Source organism: Streptopelia decaocto, assembly GCF_964273445.1.
Source record: "Streptopelia decaocto genome assembly, chromosome: 10".
NCBI classification, from domain to species: domain Eukaryota; kingdom Metazoa; phylum Chordata; class Aves; order Columbiformes; family Columbidae; genus Streptopelia; species Streptopelia decaocto.
The window spans coordinates 21,336,966-21,360,400 of record NC_138665.1 but is presented as its reverse complement, the minus strand read 5'-3'; the positions used below and the strand labels follow the sequence as shown (position 1 = coordinate 21,360,400).

General features: G+C 41.9%; 1 protein-coding gene across 3 annotated transcripts; it reads left to right on the top strand.

Moving 5' to 3' along the window:
• The first annotated feature begins 1,069 nt into the window (after positions 1-1,069).
• Positions 1,070-19,490, top strand: ZC3H12B (zinc finger CCCH-type containing 12B). Of its 3 annotated transcripts, XM_082061573.1 has the most exons (8): positions 4,688-4,763; positions 6,583-6,682; positions 6,769-6,872; positions 13,831-14,605; positions 15,924-16,063; positions 16,789-17,023; positions 17,124-17,230; positions 17,794-19,490. In XM_082061573.1, exons 4-8 carry the CDS (start codon positions 13,995-13,997, stop codon positions 19,212-19,214), a joined length of 2,514 nt encoding a protein of 837 aa, XP_081917699.1. In that variant the 5' UTR covers positions 4,688-4,763; positions 6,583-6,682; positions 6,769-6,872; positions 13,831-13,994; the 3' UTR covers positions 19,215-19,490. The 3 variants fall into 3 exon arrangements, with proteins under 3 accessions (XP_081917700.1, XP_081917701.1, XP_081917699.1); XM_082061574.1 differs by lacking the exons at positions 4,688-4,763; positions 6,583-6,682; positions 6,769-6,872 and adding an exon at positions 1,070-1,432; XM_082061575.1 differs by lacking the exons at positions 4,688-4,763; positions 6,583-6,682; positions 6,769-6,872 and adding an exon at positions 1,585-1,692.
• The last annotated feature ends 3,945 nt before the right edge of the window (positions 19,491-23,435 follow it).

Genomic DNA, 23,435 nt, shown 5'->3' with positions numbered 1-23,435 from the left:
GTGCTGATAAGAGACCAGTGGAATGCTGAAGAAGCTCGTGTTTAGATTTATTACTATGGTAGCTAAGAAAGACTGGTAAGTTTTGCCACATTCCCTTGTGAGAGGGGCGTGTTTGAGGAGGGGTGGATGGAACAGGGGACTAGAACTGACCAACGGAAGTATTCCATCCCATAATCATCATACCCCTACATAAGAGCGTGATCACGAGGGTTGAGCTCTCTTTGACCATGGCCGGCATCCGGAGAGGCCCCCGTCTGTCTGTCTGTCTGTGATCCACAGGCCTCAGGCCCCGTATCCTGCACCCAGGTTCCGTTTGCTGTGCAGTCCGGCCCGTGACTGCCGGGGCCTGAGCTGCACCTGGAGCCGCCAGCCCCGCACCCCCAGCTGTGCTGCTGAGCGACGCCAACTGCACATCGAGCACTTGAGATTGGGTTTGTATATATTCTCTATTTATTAGTAGCACTAGTAAAACCCTTTAAAACTCTCCAACTTGAAGTCTAAGTCTCTCTTCCTTTCCCCTTACCTTTCTTATCATCTTTCCGATCTAAAGGAAAGGGTGGCGGGAGATAAAGGGGATAACAGGGAGCGTCTGCCACCGTGTATTGCCGCCTTGCCTGACACCGTGACATCCTGCGGTCTGCAAAGCTGGGCAGGCGCGGTGTTTTCACTGACACTGCCACCCGTCTGCCCTCCCGAGCCGCCTCACTTCGCGGGGGCTGGACGAGCGCAGGGCCAGTGCAAAGGGAGGCGCCCTTCCCCTCCCGTTCTGCCTCGGACCTCGAGCGCCCCGCGCACCCTGTGACGTGTCTTCCGGTGCCGTCAACCGCCAGCACGCCGGTCACGAGCGGACAGACGCACCGACAGCGCTCGCACGTGCACACGCGCCCCAGCGCCGCGCGCCGCAGCTCTCGCGCGTGCCCCGAGCGACAGGCGGCCGCGCACGTGCGCACGCCCCGCGCGCCGCTGCCCCGCCCCCGGCGGGCGGGGCAAGGGGAACATGCCGGCCCCGCCCCCGCGCCGGGCGCGAGGGGGCCGGCTGGCGCGTGCGCTGCCTGCGGGAGCGCGCGGGCCGGCGCGAGGAGCCGGCGCCTGCAGCGGCGGGCCCGGCGCGGTTGCTAGGCGACGGCGCCCGGCAGCGGCGCCGGCCCGGCTGGGGCGCGGGCAGCGATGAGGCGGCGGCAGCGCCGGCCCCCGGGCTCTCGGCAGCGCTGAGCCCCGCTCCGCACCTTCCCCTCGCGGCCCGCCCTGGCTTTGCTCCACCGCCCCCATCCTCCTCCGCTCCCCTCGCTCCGGCCTGCCCTTCCCCCTCCATGCGGCGGGAGCGGCCGGAGTGGGGCCCCCGCCGCGGCCGCGCCGAGCCCCGCCGTCCGTCGCCTCTCCGCCGCCAGAGCCCGCAGGGAGCCGCGGGCGGTGTCTGCAGCGACAGCAGCGGGTGAGGCCCCGGCTGGGGGAGGGGGCGGAGAGGGAGCGCGCGGGGTGGCCGGGGGTGGCGGAGCCCTGGCCGCCCGGGCCCGCGGCGAGAGCTGCGCGCCGGTGGAGGCCGGTCGGACGCCCCCTGCCGGCCCGCCGGGCGCTCTCCAGGCCCGGCAGCCGCGGCCTTGCTGCCGCCCGGGCCCCGCGGGCCGCCCGCTCCGCCGCCTCCCGGCCGGGGTGCCCCGCTTGGCCTGCGCGCACGGGCCGGGGCGGGAGGAGGTGAGGCCGCTCGCCGTGGCTCCGCCTGGGCACTGCCGGGGCGCGGGGCCTGCGCGGGGCCGGGCGGCCGGAGCGGCCTGGGTGCCATCAGGAAATTCGGCTGGTTGCAGTTAGTGATTCGAGTGCTAAGAAGGGGTTGCAAAGGCTGCGTTAGCGCGGTGTGCAGGGAGGTGTTCCGTGTCAGCACACAAGAAGGGCAGCAAGAAACTTGCATTAACGAAAGAAGGTGTGAAATTAGGGAATTACGTTTTTGGAGGGTACCTGATATCCCTGCTCACATCCTTCTATTTTGCTTTGTAGTGCAAATGGGAATAAGGAACTGGTCACCTGCTGCGGTATACATAACGTTTTAGATACTTTTTCTAGGTGGTTCATTCTAAAGTGTTATTTTTCATAGCTGTCTCCTTTTCTAGTTGCCACTTAATCGTTTGGAGATGATATGTCACAAGAGCTGGATATTTTCTTCACAAGTTAGCAAACAGTATTATGTCTGCTTAGGTTGATAAAGGCAGATCTAAGTTAATATGAGTTTATTGAGATGCATGTGATACCTTTTTTGTTTTTTAATCTTGCAGTGTGTTTCAGTGATTAGCACGTATTGTCATAAATGGGAAGTAGGAATAGAAATTAAATTAAGATACTGGTCATTTATGAACTTCCATTATGCATATCAGTTGTTAAGAGTGTACAGCATTCCGGATCAATCCTATTTCTTACGCTTGGTGTGTTTATTCAAATGGATGTGTCTGTCAAGTCATTCTTGTATAGGAGGTATCTTTTTTTGATGAGATACATCTTGTGCTTGCTGGATGTTAAAAATGGACTGTGGTATGTAGAACTGAAAGGTGTCTTTCACAAGTGTAGCTAATGTCACTTATAAAATTGTCTTTGCTTCTTGCTGAAAAATGGGTTAGTGACAAAGTCAAGGTCACCCTCAAATTTAGAACAATTTAACTGCTGCCAGAATATGTCATCTTCTTCACTGTCATATATTTTCCATATATTGATCCTGTGGCTGTTGACATTTTCTGGACCTGTGATCTGTTTGTCTTCTAAAACGATCGAATGTGTAGTGAGTTTTAATAGGAGCAATCTGTAAAGCTTCCTAAGACACTTTCATTTAAATGGCCTCTTGAAGATGTATTGAAAAAAAAAAATCTAGGGACATCCAAACTCTTCAGAAAAAATGGAAACAAGAGGTGTTAAGGGCACCTGTGATAGTTGATATGCAAATGAACTAGTAAGAAAGTAAATTCTTACTGTGAACTGCTGTGGGGCGAGTTCTGGCTTTCTGTGCTTTGATCTTTATGCCTTTTCCAATGCAAATTATTCCATTGTAAACAGCTACTGGTTTTGACTTTCCTAGTGACTTTATGGTTTGCAACTGAAGTGTCGTTTTGTAAAACACTTCTACTATAGATCTGTGAGTAACAGAAATAAGACAAATGCTTCTGTCACTTGTACTCTGTTAGTGCTTACATCACTTTTGGAAATAGCTTTTGGAAATAAAGAGGGCAGCAGGTCAGTTCAGTTATGGGAGCTGGCCTTGGGAAGGTGAAGAAATGTAATTTATAAACTGAGAAGAAGTTTTCAGGTGTTGCCACGTTGGAAGTTAGTTTGATATATTGATTTGTCTATCTCCTAATGTAAAAAAAATATATATATATAAATGGCTGCAATGCTACCTAGACCTCAGACACATCCCTGAGAATGCTGCCCTGTTTTGATCACGGAATCTGGTAGACATAAGGTGCTTTGAAGAGCCATGTGTACATGGCTGGACCAATATATATTTTTGTATATATAAGCTTACGATTTTTGTAAGTTTATTATAAAAGGCTATTTTTTTTCTAGGCATTATAAGTGAAAAAGACGTTTGAGTAATAATGCTGGTATTTTAAAATTTCTTTACATCTGTTAATGCGTTGTGGGTTTTTTCTGTTTCCTGTGGATTGTCCATTTTTGTCGATTTGTTACAATATACTCATGGTAACACAGATAATTTGTCTGGAGGTAAGAATACCATGACCACCTTTACAGATCCAGGCTTCCCAATGCCATGATCTGTAGTATTGTATTTCATACATTTCAGATTTAGGAAACATACTTGGAAGTGCAGATCTAAGCAGAATAGCATGTCTTAAGATATAGTTTTATAGTTCTGAGGTGAACAATTTATTCACGAGATGTGCCATAAAAAGAAAAACTCTTAATTATCTGACAGTTTTGATTCAAATGTATACATTCTTTATTTAAACAAGTAATTCAGTTAAGTGTCTTTGGGTTTTAAGGGTAGCCATTGTATGTTTATGTGTGTATGTACATGGTTGGGTTTTTTTGCATCACTGTTGTGTGTTGACGGGACACATGTAGGTACAAGAAGATATAGAACGTCAGCAAGGTAAAGCTTAGTGATATTTCTAAATTCATTTCTAGTTCTATACATTCTAGTGTGTGGTTTCCTCGAATTCAGTCCTGTCTGCACAGCTGAACCTCTTCCACCACCACAAGTGTTGCCTTAGCATTCGTTAAGACAAAATATCCCCTTTGGGGTTGGGTGATAATGATGATTACTGGTGAGTTCCCTTCCTCCTGGCCGCTATAGCAGACCTGTGCGGTCACATCCCTCACTGTCCTACTCCAGAGGTGCTTGAGGGAGGGAGACAGACAGATGTAGAAACAGAAAAGGCAAATTCGCTTTTCTTTTAAAATAGTGCATCTGAAGTGACTCAGAAAGGAGGACGTTTCTAAATAAAAATTATTACTAACCATAGCCAGCAGGCTCTTTTTTAGTTGTGGTTTCAATATTAATTTTAGGGACGAGGTGTTCACTACTGGTGTTACCTGTAGTGCTTTACTTTGGGCTTAAAGTACACCGGTGTTTTATTTTAGAGAGGTTCTAATGAGTAGAAGTAAGTAAAATATTTTTATTGGTGGTGTTCTGAGTGTGGCTTGATAAAAGACTGTACAATATTAGGCCTTTGATTTGTGTAACTTTAAGATTTCTGTTCATCAGAATGACAGTGTTGAAACTCACCATTAACATGTTGAGACTGACTTTGCATAGTAAGGTAAGAAAAAAATCCATTAAACTGAATCAAAATGCTGTCATTCTTACGGCTCTAATTATCAAGGGACTAAAAACTCTGATCTGCCATTTTAACGCTTCTGTTAAAAGTGGGATTTTAACTTGGTGCGTGCTCTGGGAATACTGATTATATGCCTTGAATGTATAAATGAGCTGCAGATCTGTGCTCAGGTCATTCATTTAGACCACCTCTTCTAGAATGGAGAAATGAGTTGATTTTGTTAGATTAAAAAGTATTTGAACACATGTTCATTTTAAGTATCTTAAAATAAGAGTACTCCTTTTAAATAAGGAAGATTCCTCACTCCTCAGTGAGGAAAGTGCTGTAAGTGATGTTAATGCCAGATGTTTGCATCAAAAGCAGCTGCTTTGATACACTTGCTTTCCTTCACTGAGTGTCTCGTATGTATTTTGGACTTTTTATGGAAGCTCTATCAGAATCTATATGCTATACACGTGTCAATGATTTGATGAGTCTTGTTTGCTAAGTAAAAAATCTCTTAGGACAGTTTAATAAAACTCTGTAAAATACAGTTTTAAAAGGAACAATAGAGTAGAATTCTTTATTCCATGTCTTAGATAAATTCAGAGTGCTTGGTCATAGGATCTTGTTGACATCACTGAGAGGTGCACTGGACACTATGACTACAAATTATGCATACTGTATTTTTGCAAAAGCATCACCATTTTGGAGTCACTTTAATCTCAAAATGGCAAACGTAAATAGGAAAATTTTCTACAAAGCCTATTTTATCCTGTTTTCCTACCATCTTGCAACAGTTGACATAGTAAATGAAAATTAAATATGCAAAGCTGACAGATTCGTTACATGCTGAAAGTAATTCTAAGGTTAAAAAAAATAAATGGGTAAAAGTGATTAATTCCTGCTGAATTACAACTTATGTATTATTATGGTATGCATGTGTAAACTGTAATAAATTCCTGTTAGCTCTGTTCAAAATAATGATAAATATGGAAATCTAGTAGTTCGAGGTATATAAACACACAGGCAAAATGCTACAGATCACCAACCCTTTTTATTAAGGACAAAAGAGAATTGTACATAATGCCAGCCCAACTCTTCAATTTTTTTTAATCCATTCTGAAATACCCACGTGTTAATTTTAGAATGTATTCTGCTTTTTTCGGTTGTGAATCTGTCCCAGCAGATGTGTACCACCTAAGTGTGTAATTAGAATGAGGGAAAACTACCATTTTTATTTGTGACTCATATACTTTGTCAGCTTTAAGTGTTTTTTTCTCAATAGATAAAGTAGTTGACTATGTCAGAAAATATTCAAAGCAGCAAGCAGTAATGTGTAATATCTGTACTGCTCCTGAAATAACGATACAAGAAAGTTGTGTCTTTGGTGCCGTGAAAACACCAATGTTGGGTTGTGTCACTTTTTTCGTGAGCGCTGTAGAAATGCGCTAATCAAGGGCTAATCAAAGCCCAGGGCCATCTGTGCATCTTGAGCTGCTTGTTGTCTGTGTCCTCTAACTGCTGCCTGATAAATACTGCTCATGTTCCCGAAGACTTGTGCCATGCGGTTTGGTTTGGTTTGGTGTGTGTGCATGTGTGCTGCAGGCCCAAATTGTCATGTCTTTAAAATGGCAATTAGTCATGTGCTGGAAGTGTTAAAAATCACTAAAGTGCACTCTGTGTCCTGAGAGTCACCACTGGTCTGTGCTGTAGCACACTGCAGTGTTGAAGGGCTCAATGGATATGGTGTCTCTTAACACTGAATCGTTTTTGGAAAGACTTCTCTTTGTCTCTACTCATATTGTTTCCATCGTTTTAGACTCCTAATTTACTGTAATCAGTATGTGGAAGTTGTCAGCTGTGGTGTTAGTCAGCTTACACGCTGTTTATGCTGTACTCATGAGGCGCAGCTGTAGTAGGTATGTAGTATACCAGCCCTACCTGTTGTTTAGTTGTGAAGATGAGAGAAGGGGTTTAACTCGTTACTTCATTTGTTGTAGAACAGGTGACCTGGGATCCTGGTGAGTTTGTGCACTTTGTGTTGCAGTCCATGTTGTTGGGATTTGGTTGCTTTTGGTGCCTGGGCTGGCTGCGTGGACATAGGTCTGGGTATGTGTCTCTGTTCTTCAGTTGGGTTCTGGTGATACAGAAATAGCCACAGTAATCAAAGGCTGGGCTGTTGTTTGGAACAGCCTTCTCTGTAAAGACGGCTTGTCCTGAATGCTGATGGTAAGTTAGTGAAATAGAGAGGCAAGAGACATGCTAAAACATTGAAATTAATGCTGAAGCCATGGAGGGAATAGCTTAATTTTCTTCATAGAAAACATGCCAGGTTTTTAATTGTTGTGAAGATGTCTATTTCACAGTTTAAGAAATACAGAAGGAGAATTTTGAAATATTTATTCCTCACTGTGCATATGGAGCTCCCCTAGACATCACCATTTCAGGTGTCAGTATTCAGTTAGGTTTTTTTTCCTTGAGTGTTATTAAAAACCCTTATTAACTGCATGTGTCTCAAAAATGTACAAGGGAAAACAAACAATCCTTCCTCTTCTTAAAATAAATACTATAAAATCATTATAATCTGTATTTATTATCCAGGTGGGAGAGACATTTGAGAAAATACTTGGGTTGGGTGTGTGTTTGGTTTTCCAGTTTAGTATCTGTAATGACAGAAAACATGTAAAGCTGCTTAAAAGTTGATGAAAGGAGTTAATTAATAAAATACTTTTCATTTAAAGGTTGTTCCTCCCAACAGATGTCTGCATCCTGTAACTGCCCCTTTGAAGGGCACAGCTCAGACACACGTGGATGGTGGAGAGACCGTGTCAGAAGGGACCAAAGAAGTGGCTTGGTCCGACCTTTCACTCTGTCTGCTCTGATTGTCTTGGTCCTGCTGAAATGAACAGGCTTTGAATAGAGTATTTCTAGCACCAGCTCTTTTATAGTCATTGTCATTCGAATAGTGATTTTTAAATAACTTCCAAGTGTTTTTCGTTAATATTAGAGTGCTTTATTACTGAGCAGACATTTTCCTTCTATTTTAATACCCACAAAGTTAAATAGATGCTTTCAGTTTAGTCCTTTATGAACAAAATATACATAATTTTGCCTCACCCTTTTCTCTGAATCACGTTATCAATTCTACTAGTCAGTCGTGACTGTGTTGAAAGAGGTGTTTACTAAGAAAACTTGGTTTCTTAGCAGTGAACATGGTGAGAATTAAAATTTTAAAGCTGCAGTATATGTATTTCTGAGTTATATTTAAATCAAAAGCTGGTAATAGCTTTCTTTTCTCTCCTTAGATATATGTTCATATTCTCCTGTCTTTGGATATAACATAACTCGTACTAACCAAACACTAAATTTTCATCAATACAATATTATTGTTTATGATTTGTGAGATGAGCTTTTATTCTAGCTTTGGGAAGATTTTGAGGCACACTGACTCATTTCTCAATTTTGTAGTTATCAGCAAAATCAAGTGTGACTCAAATGATTTATGTTTTTAAATGTTTGTTCTCTTTTTGCTTGTAAGTGGATTTTTTTTAAATTTACCCTGTGTGATAACTCCTTAATGCATCTATACCAGCTTTAAAAACTGTACAGTATAAGCTATAACAAAACAAAAAAGTGGAAAATTATCTGCAAGGATAGCTCTGTAAACAAATTATTAGCGCTTTTTCCACAACTTTTCTTGCGCACGTAAGGACAAAGGCAGCACAAAGGCAATGAGATAACAGAGAATTCTCGATGGACCACCTGTTGCTTCCAGAAATAGAGCTCAACTAAGATATTCCTTCCAAAGACTTTGCCCGAAGGCTGTCATTTTATTCTACATGTGCATATTAAACACATCATTACTGTTCACTTGTCCCTTTAAAACCTCTCCATAAACTCCCTTAGTGTCCTCACAAAGTACCCTCTAAAGGTGTCTGGACAGTGAACTGAGACAGTACTTAAGTGTTTCCTGTAGTCCTTCTGATATTCCAGTTACCACTTGTTGAATTAATCTGTAGCCAGTCGTCATAATTCTCGATTGTATTTTTGTTTAGTTAGGGACTACAGAGTTAGAATAGAATAGGAACCGATTGAGGTCCATAGGTACAGCTGTACTACCACTGCCAGGTAGTGTAAATGAGAAAGAAAAGAAATTCTTAATTATTGTCAGTACTTTGCAAGATGACAAGTTGGAATTTTGGTAAGTGCAATGTGGAAAAACAAACAAGCAAACTATACTACTGCAGCTTTGAGGGTTTTTTTAGCCTAAATGCCAGTGAGTTAATTGCATACAGATGTTGCTGCTGACTGGAAGTTGTCCTGAAGATGTGGCACTGATATTGTTGTTTTTACATGTATGAAAGAAATTATGAACTTCGTTGCTTAAAGTGGGAAGCAGGAGGAAGATTAATAGCCAGGGGTTGTTTTCATACAGATGTGGAAAATGCAACTACCGAATGACCTTTTTGTTTAAAAAAAAAAAAAAGTTTATATTTTTGCACACACTTTCTTTTAAACTATGTTTATACAAATTATGCATATTATACTAACAGACCTTCATCTTTATCAGCCAGAGAGGGCAAGGAGTTGAGGCCCCCAGTCCCATTGTGTTTGTGCAGGTGGCCCTGGGGGTGTGTGTGTACTGGGGTGTGTAACCTGGGAGTATGTGCTCGGCCTGGCTGGAACTGGAGCTGTGCAGCTGCTCAGGGTTTCCTCAACAGAAACCAGAGTTGTTTGGTGCACTTTATGACATATATTTGGCAAGCGATACTTAATCTATAAGCAGTATGGGAAGCAGGAAACAATGCTAGCAACTTAAATGTGTTTTTAAATTCTTTATTAGGTTATGCTTCAATGGCAACAGATCTAAACAGTGAAGCAAGAACCTTATTTTAGTTGGAGAGGTAGTCAGGGGAAGCAAGACAAGCTACTTATGAAAAGCTTAATGAAAAAATCCAAAACTTGCTCAAAAATGGATTAGAATTTTTAAAATCGGTAAAAAATGGAGGACTTGGACTTGGCTTAATGTCAAGATAAAATGTTGATTTTGTATCTGCTTAACACTATTTCACATTTCCCATGAGAAGGTGTAAAGAGCAGCGGCTACAACTCTTCCCTGGGCTCTTCTTGTGTTTGAGGTGGCAAGACAGAACCTGGTCAGTATCTCATTTGTTCTTTATTTCCTGGCAGCATCAAGCTTCTTTTAAAGGAACTTCCTAAGTTCCTACTTACAGTTTTTTAATCAGCAGTTTCTTGAGTTCGACTGTTGTATGGTTGAGATAGGTGGTGAATTCAAGTCACTGAGCTTACATGCTCTGAACATACAGAAAACTCATTTCCCTGATATGCCTACATAACAGACGACTCCTTAATTTGAAGGAGAACCATGTGGTCCACTACAAAGGACTAATATACCGAATGCTTGTCATAGTGTGGGTGTAGAGGTAATGACAGCAAGTAGAGGTACTGAACTGGAAGTCAGAAGTAAACTGAGCAAATACGGTTTCAGACATGGGTGGTACAGAGCTGAGACCTCAGCTTTCCAGGAGCGGGCACCTGAGCCTTTTCAGAGCCGTGGTGCTGGTTGACATTGACAGAGGCAGTGACTGACAGGCTGCTTGGGTCCCAATACCCACTGACAGAAGAGAGATACTCTCTTCACTATAGTCAGCCTGGGCTCCAGAACAGGACTGGGTATTTATTTAAAAATCGTGACTGCAATCTGACAGCAAGTGGTAATCGGTTTCTGTAGCTCTGCCTTTTCTCACTGCTGAGAGTTGCTCAGGGTCACAGGTCTGGATCACAATCAGTGAACACGCAGTAAATCTGTAATGATGACTGTGAGATTGCAGCTCAGTATAGACTGGACTGCTTGGGGCTGAGAAAAAGTGAGGGAGAGACCATAGTGCTGTTTTTGTAGCTGAACGGCGGTGTTACAAGTCTGATTTCTGATCTGGAGGGTGCGAAGAAGGGCGCTGTGATACAGGGAATTGACAACTAATTAACACTTAAAGAACTAACACTTGACACTTAAAGAGCTAACCCTTTAACCCACATCACTATTGCCCAGCCTTGCTTAGCTCTGTGTAACTTATTGTACGAGAAACAGGACTTCACTGACGCCTTGCAAAAATAATAATCCTTGGGTGCATCCTTGATGCATCCTTGGGTGAAGTAGATTACAGCAACTTGGGCACAGGACAGGAGATATGCCAGTTTTAAGCAAGTCAGCAGTCTGAGACCTAACCAGCTCATCACACTGGACCGAAGGTGACCGTGTACAGAGGTAGACGACCCGGGGTCACTGCCGGAGATGGAGACTATGGAAATGGTCTCCGGGAACTCGTAATAAGAACTGCCTTCTCGGGGGACAGGTTATGAATATGTATGGACGTTCCTAAAACTTTCATGAATATGTAACACTTTACTGCATTTAACCAAGCTCACAGCTGCTGTGATTTTGCACACCTATTAGGTGAAATGATTCCCCGTGTGTCCAACGTCGTAAATCAATACATACCTTCCTTATAACCTCAAGGGTTGTAAGGTCATTCTGCGCCTCAGCTGTGCTGAAGTAGCGGTAGTTGCCGCTCTTTCTCTTGCATAGTTCTTCATTCCACTGTATTTGCTGTCTTAGGAGCAACACAACACGTCCTCCTTCCCGGGCTCCTTCTCTCAATGGTCAGTGGGAAAACTTGGTCCTGTGCTGTAATATGTTTGTTGTTGTTGGATTTGTTAGTTTGTTTTGGTGCTCCTGACCAAACAATGAGATGACCCTCATTGTTTGAGAACCTTATGCATTTGGGAACAAATCCTACAATGTCCCAAGTTTGTGGATGCATGGGAAAAGTGAAGTTGCATAGATGGAGCGACTGGCCAAGGGTGGAGAGGCTTTGGTGCAGGCTGTTTTCTCTCCTAGGGACTCTGTGCACAAGTGTGCAGCTTGCAGGGTGGGCTCTGGAGCCTGCCTGCCCCGTCCGCAGTCAACGTGGCAGCTAGTGCTAAACAGGCTACCAAAACTAGTTGGCAAAGGTTGCCTCTGCAGGTCCTGGCTTTGTGTGCCAGGTGTTTAAAGAAAATGGGGAAAAACTCCTTACTTTTCCAGAAATAAGTTATAATGTCTACTTTTTATTTTTCTTCTTTTGTTCTGTGTTATATTTTGGTAGAAAAAATGACACGGTACAAATAGGACCTTTGACTTTTAGTGCTTCCCTCACAAGATCCTAGATGGATATGAAGAGATGGTTATAAAACCCTGTGATTTAGTTTTTAAATAGTTTGAAAACAACTAGAGATTTATTTCTTTTTTAGTGTATTTTTAGTTCCCTTCTAAAATATTTGAAAGATAATGGTGATCATTACATCACAGACCAAATATTTTCCACTGCTATGCAAGAGAGGGATGAGGCAGCTAAAATTTCCCTAGTTAGTGGCTTTCAACCAAAGGCTGACATGAATGAAAAAAAGAAAAGAACCTCCAAGATGAGTCACAAAGTGGGAGTTCCCATAGACTGAGCTTTCCTAAGAGAGCCGCGGGCGCACCGCTGTGACCAGAGCACAGCAAACCTGACCCGGCCTGGGGCTGCGGAGCTGCTGCCTCGTGAGTACGGCAGCGGCAGGGAGAGAAACTCTGCTTAGGATGAATGTGCTTTGTTTGTATTTTAAATAACTTTTGAACGATGATCAAACTATCTTCTTGTTACAATAAGATTTTACTTTCAGGGAAGGTCAAATGAGATTTAAGACAAATTGCTTATATGATGTTATATAACAGAAAACTAGCAATATATATGCAGAATTGGAACAATGCAACAAAATGATGAAATCAGTTTATATGCAGATAAAATGGATTCTTTTCCAGCTAAGAAAGAGGGGAAAAAATAAAAGCAAAACTTAAAAAAAAATTGAAAAATATAAATTTAATTAGTGAGAGTGTTACCCAGATGATGATGATGATGATTATTATTATTATTAAAATATCATAGTCTTTTCAAGTTAATCTAGGTAATTTAATTTCCAGCTAGGAAGGAATGTATTTGGCTTGTGGTTTAAATTAATATTTAAGTGTTTAGAAGAGAATGTAAATTTGGCCCTTGTGCTGGTTTGACTGAAAATGAGTTAATTTTCTTCATAGAGCTATAAACTTTTCTTGTTTGTAGCTAGCATGGCTATTGTTTGGACTTAGTTTGAGAACAAGAGATAACAGCCCAGCCCAGAGTTAATGCTTTTAGTTGCTCTGGTCTGAGAGCCAAGGACCATTGGCTGATCATTCTTATGAGATTTCCATTAGCAAAGGTGTTAGGATTATTTACTGGAGTGGAAAGCCAGGCATGATAAGTTTAACAAATGGCAAAAACATTCTTGTGACATTATGGTTAAAGAAATGATGACAGCTTGGCAAAAAGAATGGAGATGTTACGAACAACTGTTCTTCTGTCCTGGATGAGAATTCTGAACGTCTGTCCTGACTTTTTGAAAAAAATGCAATAATATCCATCCTTGATTGTTTGGATTTGCAGTGCAGTAGGTCCAGTGAACAGCACAAGGTGATTAAGTGTAGAGCCTTTGTGCATCCATTTATTGACCTTTATGCCTCTAGCAGCCAGCTTGAAATAAACCTGTCAGTTCTGATAGTAAACTCTTACCAAAAGGGTCTGAAATGGTTTGTGTTAAATGTTGTGTGTACTGGAACTCCACACAGGTGTTCCTGATGTAGACAGGCTATTCCTGCAGTAGATGGCTGTAAAGGCAGTTTCTGATGGAAGTGCTGGATCACCCTTTTCTGTTTTATTATCTTTAAATATTATTGAGATACTCCATTAAATCCAGCTGTAAGTTTATTGTGTGGGAAGTGTAATTTTTTTGGTATGTACAGTAACTGGGGGAGGGAAAAAGAGTTTAATTTGTGATTAAAGAGGCAACATAATTACATGCTTTCTTATGATCAATTTTTACACAGAAATGTGAATGACTATGGACCTCTGCTGACTTGTAAACAAAGTCGTCGTAGTTGAGTACTCACGGGATTTGTCAAAAGCTAATTTTCTTTTTTTTTTTTTTTTTAAAGGAACTTCATGTTGGTGTTGTTTATGCCAGAACACAGTAAGCAAGGCAAATTACCTTCAGCCTCATGTAAACTTTCAGTTGGCCAACACAATGTGATCGAGCATGCATTCCACGTGGCTTTGGAAATGAAAGAGAACTGAGCGCTCTGGCTGGAAGCTGAACGTGATGACGGCCTGGTCTATGGTAGGGAAGCTGAAAATGGAGAAGCGGCGCTCCAGAAAAGCCAGAAACGTGGAACAAGATGCTGGGGAGTGCAGTGCTGAATCTGAGGAATGGACGAGCTCAGACAGTGAACCTGAGCAGCCGTACTTCAGGAGCAGCTGCAGCAACACTCCGTGGAGAGAAAAGGAGGTTCCCACTAAACCACATCGGCCGCTCTGTCGGTCCCCTTGTTTGGATCGCCCAAGCTTTTCACAGAGCAGTATCACACAAGACTTGAAGCTAGATGAATGCAAAACAAATTTGGACAAGGAATACCAAGCTAAAATGGATTTTGCTTTAAAGCTTGGGTATGCAGGAGATCAGATCCAGGCTGTACTGAATAAATTGGGAGCAGATGCGCTCATCAATGATGTTCTGGCAGAGCTTGTGAGACTTGGCAACAAAAGTGAATCAGAGGGACAAAGCAGTGCCAGCAGTGCCACTGGTGCTCTGGTGCCACGAGGCCCTTGCCCAAAGGAAATAGTGAGCCCTGAACTGTCACTAGAAGATGAAGTTGTGGACAACAGTGATAACCTGAGGCCAATTGTCATTGACGGAAGCAATGTGGCTATGAGGTGGGTCTCCCTGTCACACCGCTTGACAAGCACGAGTCACTAAACATTTATGAGAAAAATCAGTATTTCTGGCAAAGTCTTTTTAAGTCACGCAATGTATTTACACTTGGTAATACATCTTTTTAATGGACTCTTTAGTCCAGGCTTTTATTTATGCTGTTGCTCCTATATATATAATCCCTATTCCATTTCCCCCCCCACCCCCCTTTTCAAACCAAGTTCTCCCCTCAAATCTTTTGTTCCAGCAACAAACAACCTTGTAACAACATTGACTGAAAAGAGCCAGAACCTGTAGTTTTTATTATTCAATTATATGGTGTAGCAGTAATATATGCACTCTGTTTTTTTAGACAAAGAAAATGTTGGTTTGAATCTAAATATGAAATCCAGCCGTAATGCAAAGATCTGTGACTCTCTCTTATCTGTGAAGACTAACTACTAAGGAGGTTATAATTAAATGTCATCTTCTCTTATGTAGGTACTCATGTATTATTCAGGCATTCCTAAACTATTTCCTGAGAGGATTTAAAACCTGATTCTTTAGTTCACTCTGTGTTTAGCAAATCAAGATAGGTGCACCCATGAGGTAGACTAAATTAGAGATTCATAATTAAGATTCTACTTAATTTGTATCAAAATCCTAAAGAATTTTTTTCTTTTGCAGGTAGTTCTTAGGCCATTGTAAAAATTGAAGCCCTGTATCTGAATTGTGTGCTGTTTCACTCCTGTGTGCTTCAAAAAACAATTTTTTGATGGGGGCAGGGCTTGAACATCTTTGAAAGTTTTTTCTTTTCCTTGAAAAAGCCCTAATAAAAATGCATTTAGTATTAGAGAAACACATTTTTTTAATCTAGATGTTTAAAAGCCCATATCACCCATGACAGCCAGCATTGTTAGTTCATTTTGGTTTTGTTATTAATAACTTTCGTATGGTACTTTTTAAGGCAAGGTCAATTTGTTGGAGTGAGTGATACTTTTCATTAACTCAGCTAATAACATGAAAAAGCAGAAAAACTTTGTTTATTTGTTTTTGCTTTTGGGAGAGTGAAATTTGACTATTTCTAGAATTTTAAGTAGCAGTGTTGCTGTAATCCAATAGCTGAATAGCTCTGGACAGTTGTGTTCTTCCAGGTATGTAAGCTGGTCTGATGACCAGGTTTGCCTGTCTTTGCAGACTTTGTTTCCCTGATGCCCTTAGGCCATGGCAGCTTTAGAAGAAAAAACAAAGCAAAAAAACAAAACCCAAACCAGAACCACCACGACAACAAAAACCAAAACCAAATGTAACTTTTGTCCTTGCTATTTCTAAAACTTTCAGCCATGGGAATAAAGAAGGATTTTCCTGTCGGGGAATTCAGCTGGCTGTTGACTGGTTTCTGGAAAAAGGACATAAAGATATCACTGTGTTTGTACCTGCATGGAGAAAGGAGCAGTCTCGACCTGATGCACCGATTACAGGTAACAGATCGAGATTTTCTTTGACGCCTTGGTTAAAAAGAAAACAAAATAAAGTATTGCATGAAGATGCACCCGCGTCATGTTTCTGATGGGTGCCACATACTGTGAGTGTGATGTTGTACTCAACTGTTTGTTTGAAAACAACAGTTTCACTGGAAACAAGCACTTACGTATCTGCATCTGTAAACAGTGCTGGGTTTTGTAACATTACAGGATCGTTTCAACAGTTTTGCGAAGCAGTAGTCATCATTTTCCCATTAGCAAACATTGTTAAGCACATAGGGACTGATTCTTACTTGCTGGGTGCGTGTAAAGTCAGCGGTATCGGGCCGGGGTCTCAGTGAGCAGGATTGTCCTGGACACTGAAGAGGCAGCATGTGTTTGGAGCAATAGACAGCACTCAGGTTTCACTCCAGGCTGTCAAGAAGGCTGTTACAATAGCGCAACAACCAACTTCTTGACGTGTTCAGAAAGACTGAGTAGAGGTACGTGTTTGTTTACAGAGGCGTAGCTTAAATACTGAATATTTACCCAGAACTTTGAATCTCAGAAATAAAATGGCTCTCTGCATTCTGGGTGTTTTTAAAATGATAATGTGGACCCTATGTCAACATAATTGCAAAATACTTTCTCAGAAAGGAGGGCAAGAAGTTTCATATTTAAAAGATTGCATTTCTTTCTTTTACAACTTTTATAAAAGCTGCTCAACTAACATTATTTTACAGATCAAGAAATCTTACGTAAATTGGAGAAAGAAAAAATCCTTGTTTTCACCCCATCTCGAAGAGTTCAGGGAAGAAGAGTAGTGTGCTATGATGATCGATTCATAGTAAAACTTGCTTTTGACTCGGATGGTATCATTGTGTCAAATGACAACTATCGGGATCTTCAAAATGAAAAGCCAGAATGGAAGAAGTTCATAGAGGAACGGCTGCTAATGTATTCGTTTGTGAATGACAAGTATGTCGTGGGGGTTTTTTTTGCTTCAAAAGTAAGGGAATATGCTAGTTCAGCGTCCTCGCTAATAACTGAGATTCACATTTCGTTTCTTTCCCCTTAGGTTTATGCCTCCTGATGATCCTTTAGGACGCCATGGTCCAAGCCTTGAAAATTTCTTAAGGAAAAGGCCAGTTATTCCTGAACATAAGAAACAACCATGTCCTTATGGTAAGTGCCTAAGTCAGATTGCTTCATTGTATTCAAAGGCAGGTGAGGCAAGCAATTAATTAATATCTTGTCATTACTGAAAAAAAAAGCACAATTTTCCTAATGTCATCTGAGCACTATATCAGATTTTATACCCTTCATACACATAATAATTAACAAAAAAAAAAAAAAAGCAGAAAATTAAGGATTACCAGATATACCTTGTGGATAACACATTTTTTTGCTATTTTCTTCTGATTTGCATTAAAGGAAGAAGATTCACAACTATGCAAACTGTGTTAGAGCTGGTTTGATTTATATAGTGTTGAGTATGTCATCAATATTGAAATCACGAGCCAGCTGTAACAGAAGTAATGTGTCTTTGCCCTTGATGCAGTGATATACATGGATACAGACAGCGAGTCTGTGACTGCCTGTGGACACTATGTATAATTATTCCTTGGGGGGTTAATATAGAAATATTACTATTGAGAAGTGGTAAAAGATATAAAGAAAAAAGATAGCAACTGGTGGTATTGATTGGGTTTTTTGGTTTATTTAACCTGAAAACACTTTTCTTGCAGGTAAAAAGTGCACCTATGGGCACAAATGTAAATATTACCACCCAGAACGGGCAAACCAGCCTCAAAGGTCAGTAGCGGATGAGCTTCGAATAAGTGCCAAATTATCTGCTGTGAAAACTATGAGTGAGGGAGCCTTGGCCAAATGTGGCACAGGGCCGTCCAGCTCCAAAGGAGAAATCAGTTCTGAAGTGAAACGCATTGCCCCAAAACGTCAGTCAGATCCGAGCATTAGATCAGTAGCTGTGGAGCCCGAGGAAAAGTTGTCAGTAGCACGCAAGTCCGAGGCCAGCTCTGTCCCGTCTCTGGTGACCGCACTGAGTGTGCCAACGCTCCCTCCACCAAAAAGCCATGCAGCTGGTGCGTTAAATACTCGTTCGGCAAGCAGTCCGGTGCCAGGTTCCTCACAGTTCATGCATCAGAAATCCTCACTGGAACACATGTCCAGTGTGCAATATCCTCCTATACTAGTCACCAATAGTCATGGCACCTCAGTTAGCTATACTGACCAGTATCCCAAATACGAATCGTTGGGGGACCACGGCTATTATTCCTTACTCAGTGATTTCTCCAACTTGAGCATAAGTAGTATCCGTAACACAGATTATTACGGGGCTGATATGGACCAGGGGATGTATTCTAGAAACTCAAGCCCCTGTCCTGACAATTGCTTAAGCCATACAAGTAATGATTCTTATTCCTCTTACAATGACTTGTATCTGGGTGTAGCAGATGCCAGTCCAGAAGACAATGTGAAGATCCACAGACTGCCATCGCAAAATCGTCTTCAGCCTTTTTCCCATGGTTACCATGAAGCCTTAAATAGAGCTCAGAGTTACGGAGCTGAGGAACCCAAGCAATCCCTTCGCAAACAGTCAGTGTCCCACTTAGGCCTACATGCCCAGCATCCAGTTGTTGGAGCACGGTCCAGTTGTCCAGGGGAATATGCTGTGCCTCAAAATGTTCATCCATCGGCTGCGCAACCAAGCCGTGCCTTGGTCATGACCAGAATGGACAGTATTTCTGACTCACGGCTCTATGAAAGTAACCCCACGAGGCAGAGACGGCCACCGCTCTGTCGGGAGCAGCACGCGAGTTGGGACCCGTTGCCGTGTGCATCAGACTCCTACACCTACCACTCGTATCCGCTGAGTAACAACCTCATGCAGCCATGCTATGAACCCGTCATGGTGAGAAGCATGCCTGAGAAGATGGAGCAGCTCTGGAGAAATCCCTGGATTGGGATATGTGGTGAGCCGCGGGAGCCCCATATCATTCCGGAGCACCAGTATCAGACGTACAAGAACCTCTGCAATATTTTCCCTCCGAGCATTGTCCTTTCTGTGATGGAAAAGAATCCCCACATGACAGATGCGCAACAGCTGGCAGCTATGATTGTTGCTAAGTTAAGAACAGGGCGTTAAAGCATTACAGCTTGTTTTGGATAAATGGAAATATACAGCGTACAGGACCTGGAGGAAAACTAATATGAAGAAGGAAGATGCAAATCTATTGTAAATATTTTCTACTAAGATAGTATAAAATTCTGTACACAGTAGCAAGCATACATATGCTGAGGCACTACACAAGAGTTGATTGTATTGTAAATTTTAAGATTTTAAATATAGGGATTTTTAGTAGTATTTTATAGGAAATGCATACCTTGGTGCATGGATAGCTCATTAAAAACTACAATGTCATGTTCCGTGTCTCAAAGCTGTTACTACAAAATTATCGTTAGCAATTATACTGCATGGTTTAGTGTACACTTTCAATTTGCTTACAAGTACCTAATCGGCTTTAAAGGTATGCTCTATACACGCCCAGATGACCCAGGGTTTCAGCTTTGTCATTTGATACGGCCTACTGGCATGTTAAATATCAGAGAAAAAGTAAACTTGACAAAAATTAAAATACTCAGTTTGTAAAAGGAAAGACTGATTTCAGCTTTTGAATGTCAGTATTGTTGGTACTTAAATTTCAAAAGTGTTCCCCAAGAGTTTGACTATCTGTTACATTGTCCAGCATGTTGGCTCAATCCAACAGAAGCCAAATACTTTATTAAATTAGGACCAAAACATTGAGTGTGAGGGCATGAGCGCCTTTCAGTAAACTAAGGAGTTCAGCTGTAGCTTCTCTCTCCAGAGCTGCCTCTGGCTGCAGCTGCGGCCGATGGGCAGACCAGCTGAGATTGCCAGTTGTATGCAGGTCGGCTCCCGCGCCTGGAAGCAGCGGCCCTGGAGTTCAGGTGGGAGCTCGTGGGTCAGCGCAGCCCCTGGGCAGGGTGTTTGAAGAGGCCGTGCAAGCTCAGCTGAGAAGGGGCCGGGGGGGGCAGCTTCTTGAAAAGAGCCGCTACAGTTGGATTTGTCAAAGCTGGCCCGTGCTCTCCAGATCCAAAGGTGTGCATTTGCCTCCCGAAGGCTTTTAGAGTTCCTGTTTCAACAGGTGAGATAATTCTGTGTGGCATTGTTTGCGCAACTGGTATCTTGCTCAGGGTGGGAACCTTTGTAGCTAAATGTCTCCAAAAGAGGCGTTTATTGTTTTTTAAGCTGCACTGACTGGACGCCCTTTTTTGAATCCATTGTATATTTCAACATTTCAAAGCATTACTAACTCGACAGGTCTTGAGCTAGGACTTGTTGACTTCTACTGTAGTTTTTTTCATGAAAGCTGAGAAGGCCGGGTTTATGGCCTTTGTTTCTTCATGAGAAGGTGTGACACTGCCTAAATGTTTCTTACTGTGAAACACACGGAACGTGAGGCTGCAGTCAGGGTTGTTTCTGGTGTTTTGATAACGGCTTGCATGCTGCTTTCTGGTTATCTGTTTGTCTGAGGAGCACAGTTACAGCGTTTCCTCCACTTGTGTTACTGCAATGGTTGGTTTGATTCTAAATATCTTGTGGGCTCTTTATCACGTGCAGAATACGTTCCTGTGATTTTAAAAGAACAACCACAAACAACAAACCAACAGCAAACCATAATTACAGGTGCAACTATAGTTAATTTATTGAGATTTGATAACCATATCATTTCACACACGATAAACATCCCTGTGTTGGTACAGGTAGCATATATAATGACCATGTCATTATGTATTTAAAATGAGTCAATTACACTTGGTGTTTAAAAATAAGTTTTAATTAGTTTGTTATCATCTCTGTTAATGGGAAAAATAAATCTTCAGACATTTATAATAGTTGAGGAAAACATTTAACTCTTGACCGGTTTTCAAAAACATTTCTTACTAACCAGCATTTAATAATTTTAATTTGCAATTAATTCTTATTCTCTTCTCTTGCATGGTATAAGCAGCTGAGAGCAATGCCTCAAATAACCAGAAATGACCTTTTGTTTGTTGATACAAATTGTATCTCTTTTTCTTGATTGTATAAAAACTGTGTATAAAAACAATAACAATCTCTAGATTAACTTCAGTGTTACATTTTCACCACAGTGTTTGTGACACCATGTGTCACAGGAAAGTAGCCCATGAGTAATTATGGATATTTTTTATTTAAAATGGGCACTTGTAGTTTATAGACAAACAAGGACAACTTTTCGGAATCAGTTTATTACGTGCACAGATGCTGTGTGTACACCTCGAAGCATTACATGGTGATCTTTTAGTCTATTTATTAAGCAGATACATTCTTGCACTAAACAATGTAAAAATGTTGCTGTTAACTCATCTGCATGTGTTTTAAAATGTAGCAGTATAATTGCTATAGACCCTGCTTTATTCTTAATGGATTAATTTATAATTTATTTAGGTATAAAATGAAGTTTATTGTGCACTCACACTTTCCATCTTGCATGGATTTAAATATTTGTATGTAGAGAACTGTTTGTTCCCTTCTTCTCCAATTATAAAGATAAGCTGTTTTCAGAGGGGTTTAGTGGGGTTTTTTTGATGTTTTCTACTGTGGAAAACGGAGCAGAAGTTTCTGTGTGAAGTGTTGGGTGGTTTATGGAGATACTAATTTTCCTAGGATTTGTCTAGTCCTTTTAATTTTCACTGACCTTAGTCCTCCTGATAGAACGATTCCTTTTCCCCGCCGGAATGCTCTGCCAATACAAACCTGCACTCTGTTTCCCTGAGGCACGTGGAGGGCACGTGCTTTGTCCAGCAGCTGTTGGCATCTGCCAGCACAGTGGACGGGCCGTGTGGCCGTGTGGGAATGAGCTGCAGATTTTGTGCTGGTTTAGTCCTCCTGAGGTCACTAAACCTGTTTGTGATGTGGTCTTTCCTAATCAGCTACTTTAAGTGATAATACAGTCGTCCATGTCTGTTTTCGGATATGTTTACGTGCCAGTTCAAAACACCAATACGTTCGCTCATCCTCAGTGCATAAGATTAGATTTCTTCTTACATGGAAGAGTTGATCTTATTAACACCCGATCATAACTGTCTATATTGTAAATACAAGACTTTGTATGAATGCTCTTTTTGAGAGCATAGTATTTAAATGTTTTTAAAACTGTAAAAGAACAGTTCTAGAAACTATATTTTAATAAAATCCATGAAATTACAGTTCTGGATGAGCAACAAGAAGTGGGAAGGTGCAGTCCTGGGCTGCTGCCCCGGGGAGGTGGGCAGCAGAGCTCAGGGCTTGGCTGGGGCCAGGGCAGATTCCTGAGCTTTCACCTTTAGCTCTGTTACTTTCACATGATTTGTCGCGTACAAGTGTGTAACTTTACATTCATGAATCAAAACAAATGCTTTATGGGACGTCTGTCTAAGTTATTGAACTTTTTGTAAGAATTACATGTCAGTAATATATTAAATTGTGCATACAGATGATTTCACTACTGTTAGTCCTGTTGGTGTTGTATTGAGCTGCAGTGGTTGGCTTTACTCATTTGTAGAATTAAACATTACTGTTTAATTGTTGTAAAATTTTATAAATCTCTTTGGGTTTTTTTGGTTGACCCAAATATAATGTAAGTCTTAATGACAAAATGAGTGAAAACAGATGTTAAACCAGTATGTGGTATTCGTAAATCTCTGCAGTAATAAGCATGTGCTGCTCTGGTTGCTGCTGCATGTCATTCATTCACTAGTAACGTGAGTCTGAGCTTGTGTAAAACGGACCATGTGGGTGTGGTTGCTTAGAACAAGCAGGAGGGTCCTAATTAAGAACCAACCAAACCAGACATCTCTCCAGGTGAGTGCCCCCTTCATGCTTTAAAGCCAGTTTGCCTCAAATTATGAATTTTGTCATTCTGAAGTTCTTAGTGATAAGGTCAGAACATGCAAAAGATCTGTCCAGATAATTCAGTTGAAACCCCTTGGTGACCAGGCGTGTGTACCAGTGACGCGCACCAGATCGCTACAGGAACATTTCGGGGGACAGATCTTGACCACGGTCATTTTAAAACTCCATGCTAAATCATTTCTGTGAGACTTATCTCCGCGGAGCTGGAATGTCCCGCAGGACTTGGAGCAGTCAGGTCATGGACCTGTCACCGATTTCCGTGGTGAGCGTTCAGCTCTAATGCTCCTTTGTGCCCGCAGCCTGTCTGGGGGACAGGGCCTTAGGACCTGTATTTCTCGCAACATTTCGGCTGGAAAAGCACAAGTGCACCGTCACTTACAGTGTTCTCATGCCAGAGTTTAATTAGCCTTTGAAGAGCTATTATACACT

Coding starts and splice junctions, on each gene's coding strand:
- ZC3H12B (XM_082061574.1), top strand. CDS start 13,995: ATGACGGCCTGGTCTATGGTAGGGAAGCTGAAAATGGAGAAGCGGCGC. Junction 16,064..16,788: donor ACCTGATGCACCGATTACAG/GTAACAGATCGA, acceptor ATTATTTTACAG/ATCAAGAAATCTTACGTAAA. Junction 17,231..17,793: donor GAAACAACCATGTCCTTATG/GTAAGTGCCTAA, acceptor CTTTTCTTGCAG/GTAAAAAGTGCACCTATGGG.